The sequence below is a fragment of the Hyperolius riggenbachi genome, chromosome 2 (genome assembly GCF_040937935.1).
Source record: "Hyperolius riggenbachi isolate aHypRig1 chromosome 2, aHypRig1.pri, whole genome shotgun sequence".
Taxonomy (NCBI): domain Eukaryota; kingdom Metazoa; phylum Chordata; class Amphibia; order Anura; family Hyperoliidae; genus Hyperolius; species Hyperolius riggenbachi.
Window position 1 is genome coordinate 444036253 of NC_090647.1, and position 26599 is coordinate 444062851.

The 26599-nt window shown below is 46.7% G+C and overlaps 1 protein-coding gene across 1 annotated transcript in view; it reads left to right on the top strand.

The window, feature by feature from the left end:
- Positions 1-25056, top strand: part of PHEX (phosphate regulating endopeptidase X-linked) — a 297029-nt gene extending 271973 nt beyond the window's left edge. Inside the window, exons 20-22 of the mRNA XM_068270021.1 lie at positions 3432-3536; positions 10730-10806; positions 23342-25056. Of these exons, the coding sequence (XP_068126122.1) occupies positions 3432-3536; positions 10730-10806; positions 23342-23444 (285 nt within the window). The 3' untranslated portion in view covers positions 23445-25056. The remainder of the gene's footprint in view (positions 1-3431; positions 3537-10729; positions 10807-23341) is intronic.
- Positions 25057-26599: the final 1543 nt, after the last annotated feature.

Below are 26599 nucleotides of genomic sequence, written 5' to 3' on the forward strand. Positions count from 1 at the left end.
CCTGCTCCTCTGCACACAGCAGCAGCCAGGTGTCTGTGAGGGTAATCTCTGAGAGGAAGAAGCCAATGTCTGCCAGTCACCCCCTTGCCCAGTGTGTGACAGCTGGCTTGGCGGAACTGACAGCTCGCCAGCTGTTACCATACCAGCTGGTGGACTCTGAAGCCTTCCGAAAATTTGTGGCCATTGGAACACCACAGTGGAAGATACCAGGCCGCAATTATTTCTCAGAAAAAAGGCTATACCCAAACTGTACTATGACGTTAAAAGGCAAGTGGTGTCATCTCTGGCACACAGCGTTTGGTCAAGGGTCCATCTGACCCGACTCGCTGGTAATGCTCCTGATGTTCAACTGCCTGCTACAACAGGAGAAAGCGGTCAAACAGTATCTCTACAAATACAGTCAAAGGACACGCTCTGGGGAGATGGGGATGTACTGGCCGAAGTACTGGACAATCATGCGAAATGCCTGCAGGCTCATGCGGCCGTTTGAGGAGGTGACAAACCTGGTGAGTCGCAGTGAAGGCGCCATCAGCGACTTGAACCCATATGCTTTCTTCCTGGAGTGTGCCGTGCGTAGAGTGGTGGATCAAGCTGTGGAGGAGTGTGAACAGGAACAGGAACAGGAGGAAGAGTTGTGGGATCAATTCTCAGCAGAAGCAGATGATTCCTCAACACCTGCGGCAGCACAGAGGGGGAGGAGGAGGAGGAAGAGTCATGTGGGGAAGAGGAGTCAGATGATGAGAAAGGTTTTTTTTTTGGAGATGGAGGCGGCGGAAGAACAACCACAGAAGGTGTCACAGGGGGCTTGTGCTGCTCAACTTTCCCGTGGTATTGTTCGTGGCTGGGGGAGGAGGAGAACTTAGCTGACATCACTGAGGAAGAGCAAGAGGAGATGGATAGTACGTCTGCATCCAATTTTGTGCAGATGGCGTCTTTCATGCTGTCCAGCCTGTTGAGAGACCCCTGTATAAAAAACTCAAAGGGAGTGAGCTGTACTGGGTGGCCATGCTACTAGACCCTCGGTATAGGCACAAACGGAGATGTTTCTAAATCACCAGAAGAAAGAAAGTATGCAGCACTTGCAGAACAAGCTGGCAACTATGCTTTACATTGCATTTAAGGGTGATGTCACAGCAGAATGGAATAAATGTTCCACTGCCAGTAATCCTTCTCCTTCCATGTCCACGCAGGCAAGGACAGGACGCTCTAGAAATCTCATGGTGATGTCGGACATGCGGACATTCTTTAGTCCAATTTCTCGCCTTAGCCTTTCCGGATCCACCCTCCACCAACGCCTGGACCGGCAGGTAGCCTGGCTTTAAGTGTGGATGTAGACACTGTGAGCAGAGATGAACCCTTGGACTACTGGGTGCGCAGGCTTGACCTGGGGCCAGAGCTGTCACAATTTGCCATCCAACTTCTGTCTTGCCCTGCCTCAAGCGTCCTGTCAGAAAGGACCTTCTTCGCAGCTGGAGGCATTGTCACGGAGAAGAGAAGTCGCCTAGGTCACAAAAGTGTTCAGTACCTCACCTTTATCAAAATGAATGGGGCATAGATCCCGGAGGGCCACTGCCCGCCCGAAGACTAAGTCAGTCCCCACACACAGCATCTCTGCCTGCACGCCGTGTGACTGCCTGCCCCATGACTAAGTCATTCCTCACACAGCATCTCTGCCTACAGGCCGCTTGACTGCCTTCTCCACAACCACCAACAGGGTCCAGGACTAAAAAACACTATCCTGCGTTACAGGTCTTTTATTTTTCTTTTTACATTTTGCTTTACTTTCACTTTACTTTCTTTATTATGAATGGACATGGCCCCTGATCTGGGTCATGTCCATTCATGCGATTGGCTTGAGGAATACTCGTTCCCCTTCAACAATTGCTGCCACATAAATGCTGCCCAGCATGAGCCACTGCAACACTGGACGCGAATACGCATCCAGTTAGTCTTCAGCAGCTTCTAACTGGTTAAAATTGCTTTTTGGCACTCTGCAATTTAAAAAAGTGCCAAAAAATAGTTGAAAAAGTACTGTCAAAACTACTCTGAGTATTTTTTTGCTTGCTTTTTGCTTAAAAGGAGAAAATCTTAGGAGAAAAAGTGAATTGAATAAAGGCCAAAGACTCATTACTGTGATGTCACCATTTCAACATATACACCTCTTTTCATACAGCCATTCAGATTCCACGAGAATAGATGAGGCAGCATATTGAGTAGACATTTGTGCCTGCATGTAAGATGTAAGGCTCAATACCATCTGATATTATTTCATTGAACCAACTTTAACTTCTGCCTTTAGGGCCAGATTTGGGCATTTTACCGCTCAAGGCCCGCTGTCACAAACCCCGTCCCCAACCACCCATCATGTACACCCTCGTCTGGTGTGCTGCTCCTGCTTCATTTGTTCCCCTGGTCCTGTGCTCTCGGCTTGTGCTCCCCCATCCTGTCTACTTACTTGGTCCTTTGCTGCCCTCATTTAGTGCTGTGCTTGGGGGGGGGGAGCACAGGACCAGTGCTCAAATGCACACCCCTTTGGAAGCAGGGCGGTTACGGACTGGGTTTGTGACTGCTGTGGTTTACATGTTTGTCAGTTCAACTGCCTTTGTATGTCAGTCTGCTGCTCGCCCTTTGCTTCCTTGCACCCTAGGCCATGGCCTTTGTGGCCTTGTCTCAAATCCAGCCATGTCTGCCTGTAGCTTCCACCCTGTGCTGGCATGATCTATTTTGTTAGCAATAACTGCATATTCTATGACCCAAATTTTTTTTCTGCAAAATGGTGTGTATGTCATAGCTCCTAAGCTGGACAAATTCTGGTGGACAAACTGATCAGTGTGACATTCACATTCTGATGCCACATCTGCTATTTCTCTCTTATACCACCCAGCGCTGCACTCATGCATGCAGTCACGAACAATTAACAGATTATGTATGCATATTATGGCACACACAGTCATATGTGCACAGGATGTAGTTGCACATGCTCAATATATGACCACAATGACTCAGTGTGGTGCATATCTTGCAAGCAATACACACTAATATGAGACTATTTTTTCTTCAAACATGTTTTTCCATGAACAATGTACCTAACAACTGAGGAAATAATAAAACAAATTAGTAGGGGTATGATGTGTATATTGTGCCTTCACCGTGTGTTTATATCTAGTTAGAATCACACTGTGCAGCCACAGTAAACATACCACACCCCTATTACTTCTTACCCTCGCTGGCCCTTGATCTGAAACCTATTTTTTTTATTTGTTTATCAATATCAAACCTATTGGTCACCAGGCAACACCAATTCCAGATTTAAAGTAATCTGACAGGAAGAGATGTTTTAGTTTTTTTCTTAAAATTGTTCATTTTAGTTTATTTTAGTCATGTATAATTTACTTAAGTAGATCAACATTTGTTTTTTGTTGTGATTGCAGGCATACAGAAAGTGGATTGAGGATGAAAGAGCAGGAAAAGAAGAACTTCACCTTCCTGGCGTTGATCTTAATGGCAATCAACTGTTTTTCTTAAGCTATGCTCATGTAAGTTACGATGTAAATGTGAGCTTTATTCTGCAGCCTCATACAGATGTAAACAGATGATGATTGCAGGGATGGTCGTAGTCAGCCAACTTCGCTACGCTGGAACTACGCGCAATTACGCTTCGCCAAACTACTGCTTCGAAAACAAATATTCGGTTCATATGCATTTCGTAGACTACGCGTTAAAATACACAATTACGCGTAGTGCGAAGTGTAGTGTACGCGGATGCTTATGCCCGTATGCAGAAAATTTTACGCATTCATTCCTTTTTAAATGCTTATACCGGGAACTCTTCTATGCATACATTCCCCTTTCTAATGCGTAAATTTGTAAGCATAGAAACGCACGCGGAAAATTAGCCGCAAGTAATGCATTCGTAGTTCACTACGCAATACACATGTTAACTACGCATAGTGGGCAAAAGCTACGAGTAACAGTACTTCGCTATGCATACATTTGTAAGCGTAGTTTTGAAACTTCACCTACGAACTACGATGCGTAGATGCGAAGTACGATGCGTAAATTCATACTGGTGTAGTTTCTGCTCATCCCTGGATGATTGTTGCTTGTGATCATGTCAGGTAACAGTTTCATAGTGATTGTTGTTTGGACATGTTGTTTGTCCTATGCAGAGGAGAGGGGAGGATCAGGAGAAGTACCACTGCAGGCTGCAACAGGAACTAAAATAAGCAATCAGACAAAAGCTTTCTAGCCAAGTGGATTGCTGATGAAGAGGAAAGAGATGAAATCTGCGGACACATGGAAGTGCTTCCTCTTAAATTTTCAGTTTGTACATAGCTTTACCCACTAAATAAAAACTTAAGTGACCAGTAATATACAGTAATTCCCCCCAAAACATTGCATTTTATGGCCACACTGCACTAGCAAATGTGACTGTTGTGTGATGCTATAAAAACCTAAGGTGCGTACACATGCACAACGATAGTCACTCACAGGGATTGGGACTAAGTTCCTCTGGTGAGTTTGGGGCTGAGTGCTGTATAGACGCATATTAAGGTTACAGACCCACAATGCATTCTGTTATGCATGATGGGAGAAATGACAGTGCAGCATACGATGTTGCGGTTTCCAGCGACAGGGGTAAGCAGGAGAACAATGGGCTTGGGCATCAATTAGACATTACTGTTACTAAGGATCCAGCCTGCCAGATATCCATGTAATGTCAGAAGAAACATGTTAGATTGATTCTTGGCTGAGATAATTCTGAACAGCTACCCTGGGCAAGTGTCACTTATTGCGTGTCCCTAGCATAAGCTAGAGGTTTTTTGTTTTTTTTTAGAAAGTCTGGTTGACTTAAAAGGAAACCAAGATCAGGGACATGTTTATTTTCCTTTAAACAATAGCAGTTTCCTGGAATTGCCTGAACTTTGGGCCCGTTTCCACTATCGCGAATCCGCATGCGGGCAACGCATGCGGATTCGCACAGTCAGTACAAGTGGATGGGACTGTTTCCACTTGTGCGTTTCACCGCACGTTTTTCTGTGCAGAAAAAATCTGCAGGGTAGGGGCCTCAGAATTCGCCTGCGTGTGGAATGCAGGCGAATCGCACGCAATGTATTTAATAGGGAAATCGCATGCGTTTTCCCCATGCGTTTTTTGCCGCGATTTCGCATGCGATTTCGCATAGGTACCCATGTTAATTCACACAGGCAGTGACATGGTTAAAATCGCATACAGCCTTACCTATGCGAAATCGCGGCAAAAAACGCATGCGGAATCGCACCCGCATGCGATTTGCCTGCGGTGATTCGCCGGCGATTTCGTAACGCTATAGTGGAAACGGATTAGAAGTTTCTGAATCACACACCTGAAACAATTGCACTTTTAAGTATAACAACAAATAGTGTTTCAACCCCCCCCCCCCCCGGATACCAAGGTCAAGTTATCTGAATTCACAGTATATATCGATGGTGAATGAACCCTCCAAAATGTGAAGGGAAATATATACAGGTACAAAAACAGGCATACAGGCTCACAAGCACTGTGTACTTATGTCACGATTGTGGAATTATCTCCGTGGTCAGCGCACAACATGTGCGCTGACACTGCGGAAACCCTCCACAAGCGTTTGGATAGAGAAACCCAGCTTTGGTGCAAATGCACCTGTAGAGAGGGATTCCAACCGGCAGATGGAGCTCTGGAGTACAGAGGAACTTGGTCTCTGTACAACCACAGATGCCAGATGGAGATTGTACGAAGTGAAGCAAAACAGGGCAAGATAGCCACTCGAAAGAGAGTGAGCACAGAGATAGAATGTATGTATGTCCACCACTCTAGTCGCCACCCAGCAACGGTTGACATACAACAGCGAAGATCAAAGTGAGAAAAATATCGCAAGAATGGCGATTGCTAGCAGAGACACAAGACGGAGTAAAGACAGAACATAGAATGAATAAAGACAGAACCAATTAGCAAACTGCAATCCAACACGAAGGAACAGACAGGACTAGCTAAACGCGGTCACCACATGTTAAGCGCAATAGCGACAAGCGCGTTAACGGTACGACCACCGCGCAATAAGCGTAACAGTGACAAAACGTACCAACCCTAACTAACACATGAACACAAACAATGACGACATACAAACAACGCGAACGCTTGCTAATCGGTTGCCTCACCCCAGACAACAGCAAGCATTCGTGCTGGACAAGACAGACCACAGGAGTAACCAGTAGCAACCGCAGCTAAGGTTATACTCCAAGAGTCAAACAAAGGAGATCCACTGCCTCTACCGCTAGGGCGAATGCGATCTAGGAACGTGACCAAGCGATTCACTGCCAGCCACCGTTGGAGAGAGTGCAATCACAACAGATAAGACAAGACAGAACTAGGCCATACAAATAATTAACAATCTGACTGCACTAGAAGGAATGCTAGTGCACGCCCAAGGATAACTACTCTAAAGCAATATTAGAAAACAATCAGCAGAGGGGCTGAAACTCAAGGTAAGTCCAGCAGAACCAAACCTTTATGACCAGCAGGGAATTCTGGGAGGAAATGGCATTTATACTGCAAGCCTTAAAAGGAAGCAGATAAGTAATTTGCATGACAAGTGGATGCAAATCCCTCACCAGAACAGCAAGTCTGAAACTTGCAGAACGAAAACAGGTCTCCTTTTCAGGGACCTGCAGCATGCAGACCTGAAAAATGGTCAAAAAGCTACCTGCCTGTGCAGACAGCAGAGCAGATCATTACAACTTATCAATATGTGCATATCATCAGATATGTTACTGTAAGAATAATATATATACAAACTCCTATGCTATAGATCAAGGGTCCCCAAACTTTTTCGGTCAAGGGCCAGGACAACATACTTCAGACTGCTGGGGGAGCGGAGTATACATAAAATGATGTAGAAATTAGAAAAACATTACATTATACCAAGATATTGTAAACAGCTCCTATTAACATGTGCAGCCCTAATGTCTCCCATTTAACCAGACCATTTTAACATGTGCAGATAGTATGCCCCCCAACACAGCAAGTGCAGTTATGTCTCCAACACAGCAAGTGCAGATATTGTGACCCTAACATAACAAGTCATATGTGAGCCATAATTTCACCAAATGGCCTGCAAAAGCCTGTAGCACAATCCGAAGAAGTCTTTGCGGGCCAAAGAAGCATACCCTAGGTGACAACCTACCGTCCAATGATTGCAAGCCAGTGAATGACTTTTTCTGGCTTCCATGTGAAAGGGTGGTGTCAGCACTGCTATACTATATGTAGGCTGACAATCTTTAAAGATGCAACGGTCCGCATCTTCAAGTAATGCATTTTGTGTGTGGGGGGCCGGTAAAAATGCCTCAGGGGGCCACATTCAGCCCGCAGGCCTTAGTTTGAGGACCACTGCTATAGATTATAGTCAAGGCACATAAAGTGTGACATTTAACCACTTGCCGACCGCACACTCATACCGTGCGGCGGCAAAGTGGTAGCTGGAGGACCAGCGACGCAGCTCTGCGTCGCCAGGTGCCTCCCTAATTAATCAGGAAAGGCCGCTCGTGCGAGCGGCCGTTTCCTGTTAGATCACGGAGCGGGTCTCCGTGAATAACCTGCGAGCCGCTAATCGCGGCTCGCAGACTAAATGTAAACGCAGGAGACATTTGTCTCCTTTGTTTACATTGTACGGCGCTGCTGCGCAGCAGCGCCGTAAGGCAGATTGGCGATCCCCGTCCAATCAGCGGCCGGGGATCGCCGCTATGTGACAGCCGGCATCCTGTCACAGGCTGCACAGGACGGATAGCGTCCTGTGCAGCCCCGATCACCGGGGGGACAGGTAGGAGGGGGAGGGGGGTGAATGTCGCCGATCAGAGCGATCAGACCCCCCCTGCACATCATCCCCATAGGGGGGAAAAAGGGGGGGCGATCTGATCGCTCTGCATGCCAGCTGATCTGTGCTGGGGGCTGCAGAGCCCACCCAGACCACCCAGCACAGGTCCTTAAGGGGGGGGGGTAAAGGGTGGGTCCTCAAGTGGTTAAAAAACATAAATGTAACAGATAGTGATGAGCGATTACGATTAAGCAAAATTTCACGAAATTTTACGTAATTCGCAAAATTACAATTATGGTCGTAATCAAAATTTTGTGAATTTCACAAAATTACGTGAAATTTCGCATTTATGGGAAATTTCGTAATTATGATCTTTTTTGTAATTACGATCGTTTACGTAACACAAACAAATCTGAATTTTGTGTTTAACACGTAAATTTGACCTTTCTCAAAATTGTTTTCCAGTCCAGAGGCTCCTGATACATTTAAAGCGACGACACTTGCAGGTACCTTTGCATTATCAGATATTGCAAGGCCCAAAACCAAGTGTCTTAGCATGCAATGCATGACCACTAAGTGCATCTTGACAAAGAGCACCTGTCTGATGCTACGTACACACATGCGACAACGATCGTTCGTTAAGAACGACGAACGAACTTTTAATTGATGAAAGAACGACCTAAGTAAAGGTAGTTTTAAAATGTGTGTAACGATCTGATCGTTAGAACGAACGTTACATCACAGAAAGCAACTATTGCGCCTGCGCATAAAAATGAGAAGTTCCATGGAGAAATAGTGAAATGCGCATGTCAAGCCTAGTACGAACGATCGTTTCCAACGATGTACTACTTTTGCAAACGATCGTCGTTGGTTAAAATCCGCCGAGACAGAACTTTCTTTTGTAGCGATTTGGCTCGTTCGTCGTTTGCCTTAATAGTCGGTGGTTTGTTTTTTGTAACGATCGTCGTTGGTAAAGATCGGGGAACGATCGTTACAAACGACTATAGTCGCATGTGTGTACGCACCTTTAGAAGTGGCTGCCGGTGTAGCCTCCTGATACATTTAAAGCAACAGCACGTGCAGGGACCTTTGCATTTTCAGATATTGCAAGGGCCAAAACCAAGTGTCTCAACATGACAGCTAAGTGCACCATGGCAAAGAGCACCCGTCTTAGAAGTGGCTGCAGATAGAGCCTCCTGATACATTTAAAGCGACCGCATGTGCAGGGGCCTTTGCATTATCAGTAATTGCAATCAGTAATTGCAATCAATGAGTGACTTTCCTGAGTTTAGTCATTACCTAAATGTGCATAATTACTATTAGAAACAAAATAATGTTCATTTTCGTAACTAAAATAACTTTGTTTCTATAGAAAACATGAAATTACTAAATTTCACGTTAAACACAAATTCGCAACTAAACGTGAAATTACGAAACCAAAATTTTGCTTACGGATTTCCGAATTACGGTTTGTATGGCAATTACGAAATTACGAATTTGTGTCGTAGCGGCAAAATTTGCGTCCGTAATTAAGGAAACATGAAATTTCGAAAATTTCGGCTCAACACTAGTAACAGACTTCTAAATTCCATGACTCATTGTCCATAGAGGCAGTGTTATGGGAATAATTCAGTCAGGAAAAGATTGGTGTAAGCAATAGCGGAGCCGCCGTTGCGCAGGGCAGCGTGGCGGCGGCCTCCGCATCCCAGCCGGCGGTTTCCGATCAGCTCACGGAGCCGCCGGCACAGAGCAGGGCGGGTGCCTCCGCGGCAGACAGGATGGCGGCGGGTCCCGCTGCTCGGCCGGCGGACTTCCGTGTGAGGACATGCGCGGACCAAGGACCCGACCTCTCAGTGTTACAGAGGCAGAGGGTCATGCGCACGCGTGCGAGGCGGCAGGATCTGGCGATCAGCTGACCTTAGCCAGCCAATCACATGCTGACTTCAGCTCCAGCCCCCTGGGCGGGCTAGTGGAACTGGGCTTCAGCATTTAAGCCCATAGATGTCATTTGCTCATTGTCTGCTGTCGTGAATACATATCTGTGTTAGTGCTCAGACCTTAGCTCAGTGCCCTGGTGTTGATACTAAGGATTTTACACCTTAGTTAGGATTGTATTTGATATTTGTTTTGACTCCTGCTATCCTTGACTACTCTCTCTCTCTACGCTATTGTACCTCTGCCTATCTGATTCTTGTTGCCGACCTCTGCCTGATTACCGATTACTCTTCTGCCTTCCGTTCCTGTACTGCTGCCGCCATCTCTGTTGCCGAATCCTTGCCTGTCTGACTTTTCTCCCTTCAGTGGAACGTCTCCCACTGGAGGGTATCTCTGAGGCTTGCCTCTCCGAGACGCCTGCCCCAAGCAGACGATTGGTAGGGGTCGAGATTCCTCACTCTGCCTGGTTAGAGGATCTCACTCACGGGGTTCCCATTCAGAGGTAACCACACCTTTGAGGAATTGCCGTGAGGTGGATATTTCCACACTTTTGTGATATTACTGTCTTTATTGTGTTTCTTTTGCTGGGTGTCCAGAGGTTAGCGATATATCCGTATTATCGGTGATTCTGCAGATCGCCAATAATCGGATATATATCTGCATTCTTGGCGATACTGCAGATCGCCAATAATCAGATTCTCTCTGTGTTCTGACACCGATCATTACATTTGGAAGGCACAAGGTGCAATTTTCTCACATTTTTATTTTAATTTTTTGTTCTAATTTCTCCTGTAGATGGGCCATAGCAATTCCAAAATAATAAAAAGAGACTTTTTAACACCTTTATTGTATGTTATGTTCAAGTTACACAAGAAGATTTGTTGGAATGAAAATACACCACCCATCTGGCTACAAAAGAAATGTTAAGGTTTATAAAAATGGTAATTTCCTTTTTTGAATTTTCAGGTGCGGTGTAATACCTTTCGCCCTGAAGCTGCTAGAGAACAGATAATAAATGGTGTCCATAGCCCGCCACTTTTTCGGTAAGCGATTTGTTTTGAGATTCAGGGTTCTAGAAAGAAAATGTAGGTTTTTTTTTTAACTATTCATGTTCATGTAACTTACTACATGGACAACAGTTCTCAATACAAACAACATAAAAAAAACAGATGATCATGCAGTGTCTGTGTCTGCTCTATGTGCTTTCAACCTTTTTGTTCTGCTGCTCAGTAACTGGCTCATGCCTACCTACTAGTACTGCACAAGATTAGGCTATGAATGCAAATGAATTGATGTTATGTGGCTTGAAAGCTGCTGTCAATACACAGGTAATTCCTATGATATACCTCCTGATGGAGAAGCATTGTGCAAATTGAACATGTTGAATGGGCTGGGTTGAAGCATGCAGATCTATTATCTTACTTGTGGTCTCAACAGTTGAAATGCATTCCATATTCCTTATCAGTTGTGTGAACTTGCACGTAGTTAGTGGTGACAAGTAACAACTTATGATTAACCACTTAAGGACCAGCCGAATTCTGGCTGATCTGTGCTGCGTGGGCTCTCCAGCCCACAGCACAGATCAGCAGGCAGCCAGGGCGACCAGACTTCCCCCCCCCCCTTTTTTCCCCACTAGGGGGATGTCCTGCTGGGGAGGGTCTGATCGTCGCCGGCTATATTTGTGTTGCGGGGGGGGGGGGGAGGCTCCTCAAAGCCCCCCCTCCGCGTTTTCCGCCCTCCCTCCCCTCCTTTACCTGGGCGGCGCAGGACGGAGATCCGTCCTGCGCCGGAACTGACAGGCTTCAGCCTATCATATGCCGGCGATCCCCGGCCAATCAGAAGCCGGGGAATTGCCAATCTCCTTTACGGCGCTGCTGCACAGCAGCGCCGTATGATGTAAACTACGGGGATTTCATCCCTGAGTGTTTACATTTAGCCTGCGAGCTGCAATCAGAGGCTCGCAGGCTGTTCACGGGGACACCCTCCGTGAACTGGCATGGAAAGGCCGCTCCCATGCTATACCACTAACGACCTGCCGACGCCTATCGGCGTTAGGCGGTCGTTAAGTGGTTAAAATACGCACTATGGGCGCTTGTACGAGCCTCATAGAGTAATTTTGTTCTAAGTGGTAATGCGTTAAAATAATTTGTTACTTAGCAACTAGCAATCAATATGTGACTTCCATAATTTAATTGACAGGTATAGCATTTGGGTGCGGGCACCCGGGTTGCCAGAACTAGGGCACCCGGGTTGCCCAGTGATGTGAAAACTACAACCCATTTTTTATTTTTATTCAGCCCATCGATTGGATGAAATCCTCCTCTCCCCTGTAGGTTCCATACCCAGCATTGAAGAATTAGATACATGGAGCTGTTGAAGCATTTCTAACCACTCAGTGCCGATCTGTCCTGAGCCATCGCAGGGGCTCGTTTCTATGACCCCTCCAACATTGCCACTGGTGGAGTCATAGAGAGGAACAGAGGAACAGCTGTGACAGCTCAGGAGTGCTGAGAGGTAATGCTGCAGCATGCTCCATACACCTAACACTACATACAGGGGGAACCTACCTGTTGGTGGGTTCATCTGACAATCTATATAGGGGGAGAGTAAGGGAGACCTACCTAATGGTGGGGTCTCATCTGACTATCTTTATTGGGGGGAGACCTACCTAATGCGGGGGGGACCCTCTGTCAAATTTAAGAACCAATTTTGACCTATTAAAGAACCAATTTCCCAGAGTTAGAACAACGTCCCCCGGCCCCCTGGACCACCAGTCTACCCAGTATAGCCAGAATCCAGCACTATGAATACATTATAGCTGATACACTTGGCTATGCATTATAACTAAGTGCATGGCTATACAATACCTGAATGCTGATACCTAACGGACACAAACACCACCAACAGGCTATAATATTAAAACCACTTAAGGACCAGGGCTTTCTGCAGTGATCGGTGCTAGTGATGCTCAAATACCCCTTTTTAAAATTCGAGTTTGGACGAATTCGAATAGTAAATTATTTGAGGTCAGTCGAATATTCGAGTCGAATAATTTTTACTATTCGATTCGACCTCGGACTTCGAGCTCACTATTCGAGTCGGTATTCGAGCTCACTATTCGAGCTGACTATTCGAATTGGCCTTAAATAGCTTCCAACACTTGTTTTGAGGGTGAATGATGCAAGAAACATCTTTTTTTCCAAGTAACAACAGCAAGTGATTATGTGGGGATGTTCCTTTAAAAAAAAATGTGGAAAGAGAAGTTGTGTCCTTAATTTTGTTCAGTAGTGTTACTGTATATACTTGTTCTTCTTCTTCTTTATCTTTCTTCTTCTTCTTCTCGATCTTCTTCTTCTATATCTTCTTCTTCTTCTTCTATATTGTCTTCTTCATCATCTTCTTCTTCTTCATCTTCTTCTTCTTCTTCTTCTTCTTCTTCTTCTTCATCTTCATCATCTTCTTCTTCTTCATCTTCATCTTCATCTTCTTCATCTTCTTCTTCTTCATCTTCTTCTTCTTCATCTTCTTCTTCTTCTTCTTCTTCTTCTTCTTCTTCTTCTTCTTCTTCTTCATCATCTTCTTCTTCTTCTTCTTCTTCTTCATCTTCTTCATCTTCTTCATCATCTTCTTCATCTTCTTCTTCTTCTTCTTCATCTTCTTCTTCTTCTTCTTCATCTTCTTCTTCTTCATCTTCTTCATCTTCTTCTTCTTTTTCATCTTCTTCTTCATCATCTTCTTCATCTTCTTCTTCATCTTCTTCTTCATCTTCATCTTCTCCTTCTCCTTCTTTTTCAATATCGACTTCTTCTTCTTCACGTATTTCTCTTTTCAATTTTTTTTTTAAAGAAATGCAGCTATTTTTGAGCGTAACAAATAGCTGGTGGGCGCACGCATGTTGGAAGCGCCATTGTATGTGCTCCCTGGCAGTGGAAACACAAAGACAGCAGGAGGTAAATTCAGCAGCAGGAGGAGGAGGATGAGTGTGTGGCAGCAGGCAGTCAATGAGGCAGGCAGCTCGCCGTGACATAATAGCCCTGGTACCTAGCGGTGATACCAGGGCTGTAAATAAACACAACAGGAGGTCCCAGACAGCGGTCGTGCAGCCCACATTGTGTCCAATACACAACTGGGACAACACAGTTTTCAACCCGGGCACCTCAGAAAAATTAAACCTTTTTTTTTTTTTTAATGGTTTGTTTGGTTTTGGTTTTGCAACCAATATAGCTATTGTTTGACGTAATAGCTGGTGGCAGAGTGGCAGCAGAAGGTAATTCTGTGTACCCTGGCAGTGGGAAACACAGACAGACAGCAGCAGCAGGAGGAGGAATGGAGGAGTAGGCGAGCAGCTATTGTTTGACGTAATAGCTGGTGGCAGAGTGGCAGCAGAAGGTAAATCATCTGTGTACCCTGGCAGTGGGAAACACAGACAGACAGCAGCAGCAGCAGCAGGAGGAGGTATGGAGGAGCAGTGTGAGTGTGGCAGCAGGTAGGCAGCGTGACATAATAGCCCTGGTACCTAGCGGTGATACCAGGGCTGTAAATAAACACAACAGGAGGTCCCAGACAGCGGTCGTGCAGCCCACATTGTGTCCAATACACAACTGGGACAACACAGTTTTCAACCCGGGCACCTCAGAAAAATTAAACCTTTTTTTTTTTTTTAATGGTTTGTTTGGTTTTGGTTTTGCAACCAATATAGCTATTGTTTGACGTAATAGCTGGTGGCAGAGTGGCAGCAGAAGAAGGTAATTCTGTGTACCCTGGCAGTGGGAAACACAGACAGACAGCAGCAGCAGGAGGAGGAATGGAGGAGTAGGCGAGCAGCTATTGTTTGACGTAATAGCTGGTGGCAGAGTGGCAGCAGAAGGTAAATCATCTGTGTACCCTGGCAGTGGGAAACACAGACAGACAGCAGCAGCAGCAGCAGGAGGAGGTATGGAGGAGTAGTGTGAGTGTGGCAGCAGGTAGGCAGCGTGACATAATAGCCCTGGTACCTAGCGGTGATACCAGGGCTGTAAATAAACACAACAGGAGGTCCCAGACAGCGGTCGTGCAGCCCACATTGTGTCCAATACACAACTGGGACAACACAGTTTTCAACCCGGGCACCTCAGAAAAATTAAACCTTTTTTTTTTTTTTATGGTTTTTTGGTTTTTGGTTTTGCAACCAATATAGCTATTGTTTGACGTAATAGCTGGTGGCAGAGTGGCAGCAGAAGAAGGTAATTCTGTGTACCCTGGCAGTGGGAAACACAGACAGACAGCAACAGCAGCAGGAGGAATGGAGGAGTAATGTGAGCAGCTATTGTTTGACGTAATAGCTGGTGGCAGAGTGGCAGCAGAAGGTAAATCATCTGTGTAGTGTACCCTGGCAGTGGGAAACACAGACAGACAGCAGCAGCAGCAGCAGGAGGAGGTATGGAGGAGTAGTGTGAGTGTGGCAGCAGGTAGGCAGCGTGACATAATAGCCCTGGTACCTAGCGGTGATACCAGGGCTGTAAATAAACACAACAGGAGGTCCCAGACAGCGGTCGTGCAGCCCACATTGTGTCCAATACACAACTGGGACAACACAGTTTTCAACCCGGGCACCTCAGAAAAATTAAACCTTTTTTTTTTTTTATGGTTTTTTGGTTTTTGGTTTTGCAACCAATATAGCTATTGTTTGACGTAATAGCTGGTGGCAGAGTGGCAGCAGAAGAAGGTAATTCTGTGTGCCCTGGCAGTGGGAAACACAGACAGACAGCAACAGCAGCAGGAGGAATGGAGGAGTAGTGTGAGCAGCTATTGTTTGACGTATTAGCTGGTGGCAGAGTGGCAGCAGAAGGTAAATCATCTGTGTAGTGTACCCTGGCAGTGGGAAACACAGACAGACAGCAGCAGCAGCAGCAGGAGGAGGTATGGAGGAGTAGTGTGAGTGTGGCAGCAGGTAGGCAGCGTGACATAATAGCCCTGGTACCTAGCGGTGATACCAGGGCTGTAAATAAACACAACAGGAGGTCCCAGACAGCGGTCGTGCAGCCCACATTGTGTCCAATACACAACTGGGACAACACAGTTTTCAACCCGGGCACCTCAGAAAAATTAAACCTTTTTTTTTTTTTTATGGTTTTTTGGTTTTTGGTTTTGCAACCAATATAGCTATTGTTTGACGTAATAGCTGGTGGCAGAGTGGCAGCAGAAGAAGGTAATTCTGTGTACCCTGGCAGTGGGAAACACAGACAGACAGCAGAAGGGCAGTACACAGCAGCCCACTGTAGGTGTAAAATGTGTGGCTGCAGGCGACGTAATAGTCAAAGTGAACCAGGCTGGCTTAGTGAGCAGGAGCCAGGAGGTGGTAAAGGGTGGTAAGGCACATTAACGATGGTTCCGGCAGCCAGTTCATGTCCCCCTCTCGCCGACAACAGGGGCCAGGAACTCACCTTCCACCCACGCCTGGTTCATCTTGAGAAACGTCAGTCTGTCCACAGACTTGTGAGACAGACGTGAGCGTTTCTCGGTGACCACGCCACCAGCTGCACTGAAGCAGCGCTCGGACAGCACGCTGGAAGGGGGGCAGGACAGCACTTCCAGGGCGTACTGCGCCAGCTCGCTCCAGATCTCCATGCGCTTGACCCAATACTCCATGGGATCAACAGGGGCATCGCTGTCAAGCCCGCTGTACGACCCCATGTAGTCAGCCACCATGCGGGTCAGGCGCTGGCTGTGACCGGAGGAGGATGCTGCTGCATGCATCTCCTCTCTAGTCACTGCTGCCGGAGCCTCTACAGTCCTGTAGAGCTCGTGGCTGAGAGACAGCAGGTCTGTGGGGCGCTTGCTGCTGCTGGATGCAGGCACCTGCTGCTGCCTCTGTGCTCGCTGCTGGACAGTGGGGGTGGAAGGCTGGGGGAAGGCTTCCTCCAAGCGCTCAACAAGGGCCTGCTGCAAGCTCCTTATTTGTTGCGCTGGGTCTCCTCCTGCAGGCGGCAGGAACTGGCTCAACTTCCCCTTGAGGCGTGGGTCCAACATCATGCTGATCCAGATGTCCTCCCTCTGCTTCATCTGGATCACCCTGGGGTCCCTGCGCAGGCACGTCAGCATGTGCGCTGCCATTGGGAAGAGGCGGGCCACGTCTGCTGGCACATCGACGTCAGTGCTGTCCTCATCCTCCTCCTCTGCCGCCTCATCCTCTCTCCACCCCCGCACCAACTCAGCTGCGCTGTGCTGATCCCCCTCATCAGCAGCCAGGTCAGGGACCTCCACCAAGTCCTCCTCCTCCTCCCCCTCAGAGGTGGACTGCGCAGCTAGTTGCCGCTCCTGCTGGTCCAAGGCTGCCGCTCCCTGTTCCAGCAAAGCATCGAGGGCCCTGTTCAGCAGAGAAACCAGGGGCACCCACTCGCAGACCATAGCATGGTCCCTGCTCACCATGTTTGTGGCCTGCAGGAAGGGAGCCAGCACAAAGCACACCTGCTGCATGTGCCTCCAGTCATCATCGGGGACGATGGACGGGATGTTGCTGGTCTTGTCCCTTCTCTGAGCTGCGGAAACAGTGGCCAGGGCAAGGTACTGTTTGACAGCGTGCCTCTGTTCAACCAGACGCTCCAACATCGCCAGGGTGGAGTTCCAGCGAGTCGGAACGTCAAGGATCAGCCGATGGCGTGGCAGATCCAGCTCCTTTTGCACGTCTTCCAGGCTCGCACAGGCTGCAGCCGAGCGCCGGAAGTGACGCACAACATTCCTTGCCGTTTCCAGCAGTTCGCCCATCCCCTGGTAGGTGCGCAGGAACTTCTGCACCACCAGGTTCAGCACGTGGGCAAGACAGGGGATGTGGGTCAGGTTTCCCCTGTCTATTGCGGCAACCAGATTGGCCCCATTGTCGGCCACCACCTCTCCGACTCTGAGGCCTCTGGGGGTCAGCCAAATCCTCTCCTGCTCCTGGAGTTTGGCCAACACATGGGTTGCCGTCAGCTTGGTCTTCCCAAGGCTGACCAAGTGCAGCAGCGCTTGGCAGTGGCGGGCCTTCACGCTGCTGCTGAGGCGGGGGGTTTGGCCAGGTGTGCCGGAGGATGGCAGAGGATCGGAGGAACCTGCTGCAGTTCCCCTGACCCTGCGGGGTGGCACCACCCACTGTGTTGCTGCTGCTGCTGTGCCCGCTGCTGCTCTCCCATCCTCACCCCCTTCCACCAAGCTGACCCAGTGGACAGTGAAGGACAGGTAGCGGCCTGTCCCGAAGCGGCTGCTCCAGGAGTCCATGGTGACGTGGACCCTTTCACCAACCGCGTGCTCCAGCCCTCGCTCCACATTGGCCATCACAAAGCGGTGCAGTGCAGGAATGGCCTTGCGGGCAAAGAAGTGTCTGCTGGGGAGCTGCCAGTCTGGGGCTGCGCAAGCAAGCAGCGCACGAATGTCGCTCCCCTCCTGCACGAGCGTGTACGGCAGGAGTTGGGAGCACATGGCCCGTGCCAGCAAGCCGTTCAGCTGCCGCACGCGACGGCTGCTGGGAGGCAGAGCCCTAACCACCCCCTGGAAGGACTCGCTCAAAAGGCTCTGGCGTGGCCTTTTGCTGACACGGGAATCAGCAGACACAGCAGAGGAGGCCACTGAGGACTGGCTGCCAGAACAGGCCTCAGTGTCGGCGGCAGGAGTTGCAGAGGGGGGAGGAGCAGTGCGTTTCCGCACTCCTGCTGGTGCTGCTGGAGGAGCAGGAGGGCGGGTGGCTGCTGTTGCTGCTGCTGCTGCTGAAGGCTGTGCAGTGATGGGTGTGGTGCCACTGCCAGCACCAGATGCCTTCAGCCTCTGGAACTCCTCATGCTGGTGGAAATGTTTAGCCGCAAGGTGGTTGATGAGCGAGCTGGTGCAGAACTTTAAGGGGTCTGCACCTCTGCTCAACTTCCGCTGACAGTGGTTGCAAGTGGCGTACTTGCTGTACACAGTGGGCATGGTGAAATATCGCCAGATTGGTGACTTAAACATCCCCCTACGGCATGGAAGCGCTGCTGCCTGTCTCCCTGTGGTGGTTGGGGGGGGGGCTTGGGGGGCTTGGGTGCGGCTGGTGGTGGTACTGGCAGATGCTGCTGCTGCTGCTGCTGAGCCTGAGACACCAGCAGGCTGTGGGACCTGCCTACTGCTGCTGCCAATGCTTGCAATGATGCGCCTCCTTGCAAGGCCCACAAGAGCATCCTCCTCCTCCTCAGAGCTGCTGAGGACGACATCCCCTGGAGGTGGTGGCACCCAGTCTCTGTCTGTCACCGGGTCATCATCATCCTCCCCCTCCTGAAACATGTCCTGCTGGGATGAGGACCCCCCAAACTCCTCTCCTGATGCATGGATGGGCTGCTTGACTGTCGCCACAGTCTTGCTGTCCAATCCCTCATCCCCCAAAGTGCCCATCAGCATCTCCTCCTCAAAATCGCCAACAACAGCAGACAATTGACTCATGATGCCTGGGGTCAAAAGACTGCTGAATGACAGGTCGCCAACTGACGGTGAACTGGCCTCCTCCCCAGGCCCTGCTGGGCGGCTGCTGTGAACAGGGGTGGTGGTGGTGGTGGTGGTGGTGAGGGTGGAGGCCTCGGATGCAGAGCTGATGGCGGGCTGCTCATCCTCCGTCATGAGTTGCACCACAGTGTCTGCATCCTTTTCCTCAATGGGACGTTTCCGACCCGGCTGGAGGAAAATGGGAGCAGGTGCTACACGCTGCTGCTGCTGTGTCTCTGCAGCGTGAGTTGCAGATGCTCCTGCTGGGCGGCGCCCAAGGCGTCCACGGCCAGTGGCTATGGGAGGAATGTTAGCCACTGACGCTGCTGCTGCTGCTGCCGAACTGTGCATGGTGGCGCGCCCGCGGCCGCAGCTTGCCACAATGCTGCTCCCTCTCCTCCTGATTCCCTTGCTGCCCTTCCCCTTGCCCAAACCGCGCTGGCTGCCACTTCCAGACATCTTAAATGTTTTGGGCGTATAGACAAAAGTTTTGTAAAAGGGCGGGTGAAAAGTGGGGTACTTTAATGGAGTGGGTTGGTTGGTGAGGTGACTGAGTGAGTGTCCCCTAGTACAGTAAGTAAGTAGTAACAGTCAGGAAGTACAACTAGCAGTTACAATAATCAGTAGTAATCACAAGTAAATTTAGTGTGTGTACACTCAGACAGTGAGTGCACGCACGCAGGAGCTAGTAGCCTATGGACAGTGACTGAGTGTCCTAGACTCCTAGTACAGTAAGAGTAAGTAGTAACAGTAAGTAGAACTAACTAATTACGATAATCAATCAGCGATCAGAAGGAAATAGAGTGTGTGTTGTGTGTGTACACTCAGACAGTGAGTGCACGCACGCAGGAGCTAGTAGCCTATGAACACAGTGACTGAGTGTCCTAGACTCCTAGTACAGTAAGAGTAAGTAGTAACAGTAAGTAGAACTAACTAATTACAATAATCAATCAGCGATCAGAAGGAAATGGAGTGTGGGTGTGTGTACACTCAGACAGTGAGTGCACGCACGCAGGAGCTAGTAGCCTATGAACACAGTGACTGAGTGTCCTAGACTCCTAGTACAGTAAGAGTAAGTAGTAACAGTAAGTAGAACTAACTAATTACAATAATCAATCAGCGATCAGAAGGAAATGGAGTGTGGGTGTGTGTACACTCAGACAGTGAGTGCACGCACGCAGGAGCTAGTAGCCTATGAACACAGTGACTGAGTGTCCTAGACTCCTAGTACAGTAAGAGTAAGTAGTAACAGTAAGTAGAACTAACTAATTACAATAATCAATCAGCGATCAGAAGGAAATAGAGTGTGGGTGGTGTGTGTACACTCAGACAGTGAGTGACCGCACGCAGGAGCTAGTAGCCTATGGACAGTGACTGAGTGTCCTAGACTCCTAGTACAGTAAGAGTAAGTAGTAACAGTAAGTACAACTAACTAATTACGATAATCAATCAGCGATCAGAAGGAAATGGAGTGTGGGTGTGTGTACACTCAGACAGTGAGTGCACGCACGCAGGAGCTAGTAGCCTATGGACAGTGACTGAGTGTCCTAGACTCCTAGTACAGTAAGAGTAAGTAGTAACAGTAAGTAGAACTAACTAATCACGATAATCAATCAGCGATCAGAAGGAAATAGAGTGTGTGTTGTGTGTGTACACTCAGACAGTGAGTGACCGCACGCAGGAGCTAGTAGCCTATGAACACAGTGACTGAGTGTCCTAGACTCCTAGTACAGTAAGAGTAAGTAGTAACAGTAAGTAGAACTAACTAATTACAATAATCAATCAGCGATCAGAAGGAAATGGAGTGTGGGTGTGTGTACACTCAGACAGTGAGTGCACGCACGCAGGAGCTAGTAGCCTATGAACACAGTGACTGAGTGTCCTAGACTCCTAGTACAGTAAGAGTAAGTAGTAACAGTAAGTAGAACTAACTAATTACAATAATCAATCAGCGATCAGAAGGAAATAGAGTGTGGGTGGTGTGTGTACACTCAGACAGTGAGTGCACGCACGCAGGAGCTAGTAGCCTATGAACACAGTGACTGAGTGTCCTAGACTCCTAGTACAGTAAGAGTAAGTAGTAACAGTAAGTAGAACTAACTAATTACAATAATCAATCAGCGATCAGAAGGAAATAGAGTGTGGGTGGTGTGTGTACACTCAGACAGTGAGTGACCGCACGCAGGAGCTAGTAGCCTATGGACAGTGACTGAGTGTCCTAGACTCCTAGTACAGTAAGAGTAAGTAGTAACAGTAAGTACAACTAACTAATTACGATAATCAATCAGCGATCAGAAGGAAATGGAGTGTGGGTGTGTGTACACTCAGACAGTGAGTGCACGCACGCAGGAGCTAGTAGCCTATGGACAGTGACTGAGTGTCCTAGATTCCTAGTACAGTAAGAGTAAGTAGTAACAGTAAGTAAAACTAACTAATTACGATAATCAATCAGCGATCAGAAGGAAATAGAGTGTGTGTTGTGTGTGTACACTCAGACAGTGAGTGCAGTGCGCACACGCAGGAGCTAGTAGCCTATATGAACAGTGACAGTGAGTGTCCCTACGGGTACAGTAAGAGTAAGTAGTAAGTAAGTACAACTAACTAACAATAATCTATCAGTAATCAGAAGGAAATAGAGTGTGTGTACACACAGACAGTGAGTGAGTGCACACACGCAGGAGCTAGCTAGTAGCCTATAAACAGTGACAGTCAGTGAGTGTCCTACTCCTAGTACAGTATAACTACAATACTATTAGTAAAGGACAGCAGAAATACTGGTATAGATGAGAGAAATAAACAGAGGACAGCTGCCCACAGAGGCAAGGCCCCCCTGAGGCCTAAACCTGTAAGCTTGCAGCAGCTGCCTGTCTCTAATGTAACACACAAGCTACTAACTAAAATACAATGTCTATCTAACTAACAACAATATAGGTGTATATGGCAGGTGTAGGTGAGCAAAAACGCTAGGTAAATGATCACAATAGAGCACTTGCTAAGCCAAAGCACAAAGGAGCAACTCTCTCTCTGTACAAGTCTCAGGCAAGCATGGAGAAACGGAACATGACGGCCGCTATTTATAGGGTAGGGGCTGGCCAGGGTCCCCCTCTGTGATTGGCTGCCGTCAGAGGGCCTGGGAGCCCTCTGATTGGCTCTAAGGACATCAATCTGGGCTATGACGCTATTCGAGCTCGGTACCGAGCTCGAATAGCGCCGGGTTGCTCGAATAGCTCGAATAGTGAATGGGCTATTCGAGTGTACTCGGATAGCCCATTCGAATAGCTCCAGCTATTCGGAGCTCGAATACCGAGCTCGAATAGCTGAAAAAGAGCTCGAATATTCGAGCTACTCGAATATTCGAGCTCTGCTGAGCACCACTGATCGGTGCTGCGTGGGCTCTCCAGCCCGCAGCACCGATCAGGATTGAGCCTTGTCGATCAGACTTCCCCCCTTTTTTCCCCACTAGGGGGTGTCCTGCTGGGGGGGTCTGATCGCCGCCGGCTGTTTGTGATCTGCGGGGGAGGGGGCTCTTCAAAGCCCCCCTCCGCAGCATTTTCGGCGCTCCCTGCCTTCCCGTCCCTCCCTCTCCCTCCATGGGCTTTGCAGGACGGATATCCGTCCTGCGCATTGAAGTATAGGCTTCAGCCTATCATATGCCGGCGATCCCTCAGCAGCGCCGTATGATCTAAACAACGGGGATTTCTTCCCAGCGTGTTTACATTTCGCCGGCGAGCCGCGATCGGCGGCTCTCCGGCTGTTCACGGAGAAAGCCTCCGTGAACTGGCATGGAATGGCCGTTTCCATGCTATACTATAACGACCCGCCGAGTTAGGAGGTCGTTAAGTGGTTAAACTATCATAATCGACAATGAAGAGTTTGTTGGCACTGCAAAAACAGGTCCTATACTGCTTTTTTTTTAAATGTCAGATTCTTTTACTTTCTTTTTTTAATGTCTATGTTTAGGATTTGAAGCAATGTGTATGCCTACTTAAAATGTCTATGTTTTTGAAAAAATTGATAATTGTTGCTATATAAACAAAATAAATTCTAAAGGCTAAGTAATTATCTAGTGCATAAATCAATTGAATGATAACAGATAATGTTATTTTATGTCATTTCTTTTAGAGTAATTGGTGCAATGAGTAATTTTGAAGAATTTCGGAAAGCCTTCAGTTGTCCTGAAAATACTTTAATGAATCGAGGAAACAATTCATGTCGAGTATGGTAGTAGAATAATACTAAAGGCCTATTATAAGAAGGAAGTGGTGTTTGATCTGCTGTATAAACTGCTGTTTTATTTTATTTGAATTTTTGGAACCAAAGAGGATAATCCACTTATTGCCTTACTGCTATCTGGAAAAATAGCCATGGGGATGTAACGTCATGAGGCTACAGACGATTGCTCTTCGACACATCTTGACATCTCTTAAATGCTATTATCATTCTAATATTTTATTATGACTATTATATTTTTTTAGCGTGGATTATAGAGATATTTTCAGTTTTATACAGATAAATCTTAAAATATAAAGAGCAATGAGAAAAAAGTGTGCACTAGAATTTGGTAATACAATGCCTAAGTAAATATAAAAGAAGAATTGTCATTATTATATGTAACAATATTTTCCTGGCAAGGACTGGAGAAAAAAAAATAAGCACAGAGGCAACGATCGGGAGCCCAATAGTGTAGTATTTTCAGAGCATGTAGATTACAATGTAATAAAGGTGGGTACTTACAAGATAGGGCTACATAAAGGTTAACCACCAAACTTGCTTTTGGAGAAGAACCATCTCCACTCGGGTACAGTGACCACCACTGTACACAGATCCCTGTCTTGGAAAAAGGCTGAACCCTACAAGCTGCAAAAGCTGCCAGGGGGTCGCCCACCTAGGGAGGATGACAACATAATGGGGAGGAGAAGACACACTAAGAGGAAATAAAAAAACTTGAGTGCTCAGTGCCAGGCTCTAACTTTAGACATTGTTACTTGAAGAAGGTCGTTTGTGTATACCTCCCAGTTTACATTTTAACTATTTTTAAAACTATTCTCCCTCATTCCTGGCAAAGGTTTCACTGGAAATCTTCACTTTTTGATGTATTTTATTAAGTCAGTTTAAATTATATTAAAAAGAAATAGAAAAATTAATTTGATTTTAGAGATTTCAAATTATTGAATATATTTTTGAACCACTGCTAATGCTAATATTGATTAAATGTTTAAATCTGTTTGCAGTTCCACATGCAGATGCTAAAGTGTTGATTTATTTAAAAATTACCAAACAGTTAAACTTTTGTTTATTTAAAGCAGGGGTCTCAAACTCGCGGCCCGGGGGCCATTTGCGGCCCTCGATACAATATTTTGTGGCCCTCGCCGGCAAAAGCTTCTTTATAGTTCGCTTCAGTGCTCCCCGCTAAACGAGGGCTGCAGAGCCCCCAAATCGCCCGGGTGCAATCCGCCGGCATTTCCTGGAAGGGGCAGAGCTTTCAGCCTCAGCTCTGCCCCTCCTGACATCAATCGCCGCCTCTCCCCGCCCCTCTCTGTGAAGGAAGAGTGAGAGGGGCGGGCAGAGGCGGCGATGTGCCGCGATTGTGAAATTCCTTATGCGGCCCAGCCTCATCCTGACTTTCCCTTCTGCGGCCCCCCAGGTAAATTGAGTTTGAGACCCCTGATTTAAAGCATCTAAACTGGTTAATTTACTAATTTTCCTTTAGATGCAGTGGTCAAAAATAAAACTGAAAAAGATCAGTAGGTTAATATTTCATAAACGTTTTATAAAGGATACATGGGCCTCAATTCACTAAGCTTATCTCCTGTCTTTAATAACTCTTCTGAGCTGTTTCTACAGTTATCGCCATAGTGATAACTGTAGAAACAGCTCAGAAGAGTTATTAAAGACAGGAGATAAGCTTAGTGAATTGAGGCCTATATAGTCTCCTCATTACCTTTCTAACCATGGTATAATTACTGTAAACCACAGGATACCCATGATCTCCTTTGCACTTGTGGATGTCATGCCTTTTCATGATGTCATTGCATGATCATATGGGGAGAGCAGGTAATGCCTCTAGACCACACGTGTCAAACGCCAGTCCTCAAGGGTCATATCCATGCCAGTGTTTAGGATAGACTGAGAAATGGAGAAATGTGTTCTACTTCAGGAACCACACCTTTCCTGATTCAGTCCCATCAATTAATTTGATGTGCCAAAAATATGTGAGGTCCTCGAGACACTGAAGCGAAAAAAAAATTATGATATAAGGATTTGTATGTGTAGTACAGCTAAGAAATACAACATTAGGAGCAGAGACATACGTCTAATATTGTTTCCAGTATAGAAAGAGTTAAGAAACTCCAGTTGTTTTCTATGCAAAAGAGCCATTGAGCTCCACGACTTTCAAAATCGCAGAGAGCTCTGTCTTCTGAAGCTTGTTATCTTAAGTGTCTGACACTGTATTGTTTTTTTTTCTGCAGAGAACAGTTCAAAAGTTCACTAGCCTGCTCTGTAAAATCATTTAGAATGCTGAGTAGTGTGTTAACTGCAAATATTAGAGAATGATGCAATGTTTTAAAAAAACAACTATATAACTAAAAATAAAAATATGAGAATATTTTCTTTGCTACTAATGTTCGAGTAATTATCCGTACTACACATACAATTTATTACATCATATTTATTTTCGCTTCAGTGCCTCTTTAAGGACTGGAGTTTGACATCCCTGCTCTAGACTGTTGTCTATTTCCTCTCAATTAATGCAAAACTAACTGCAGAGATCAAAAGAATGGTCATAGAGGGAGAGACCAGGGCCAGAAATAATCAAACATAAGATTCCAGGAGAATAATCAATCTTCACTAGGTTGTAGTGCAGTTTCACAATTCAATTTCATTCCTTTCTATAGCTACTATGACTTAGCTGCTATAATACATTTCAGGACAATCAAACCACATTAAAACATGCTTTAAGGTCAAACTTCTCAAAAAGTCAATGTAATGTTTGTTGTGGTTAAAGGTAAAACATAAATCCGACTATAACTATATTATGCAAGTCATATCTGCCTCAATGTATTTAAAATGTACTGTTACCATTATTAACACTTATTTTTCTAGCATGTTTTCATTATGTTGATTGAAAATAATTAATTTATTGGCTGCATATGAGCATTATTAACAAAACAAAATCATGAAAAGTTGTTTAGTTGATTTATTTCCAGCTCATTGTTGCATGGCGTTGGAGCAGTCTGACTTTTTCAGCTTATATACTGTGATATTGACCTTGATATGCTGTGTAAAATTATCTTAAAGATATTTTTCACCTTCAGCTGCCTTTAGTTTACCAGTTTGCACATTGCTTCTGTGTAAGAATTTCAAATTATTTTTTTAATT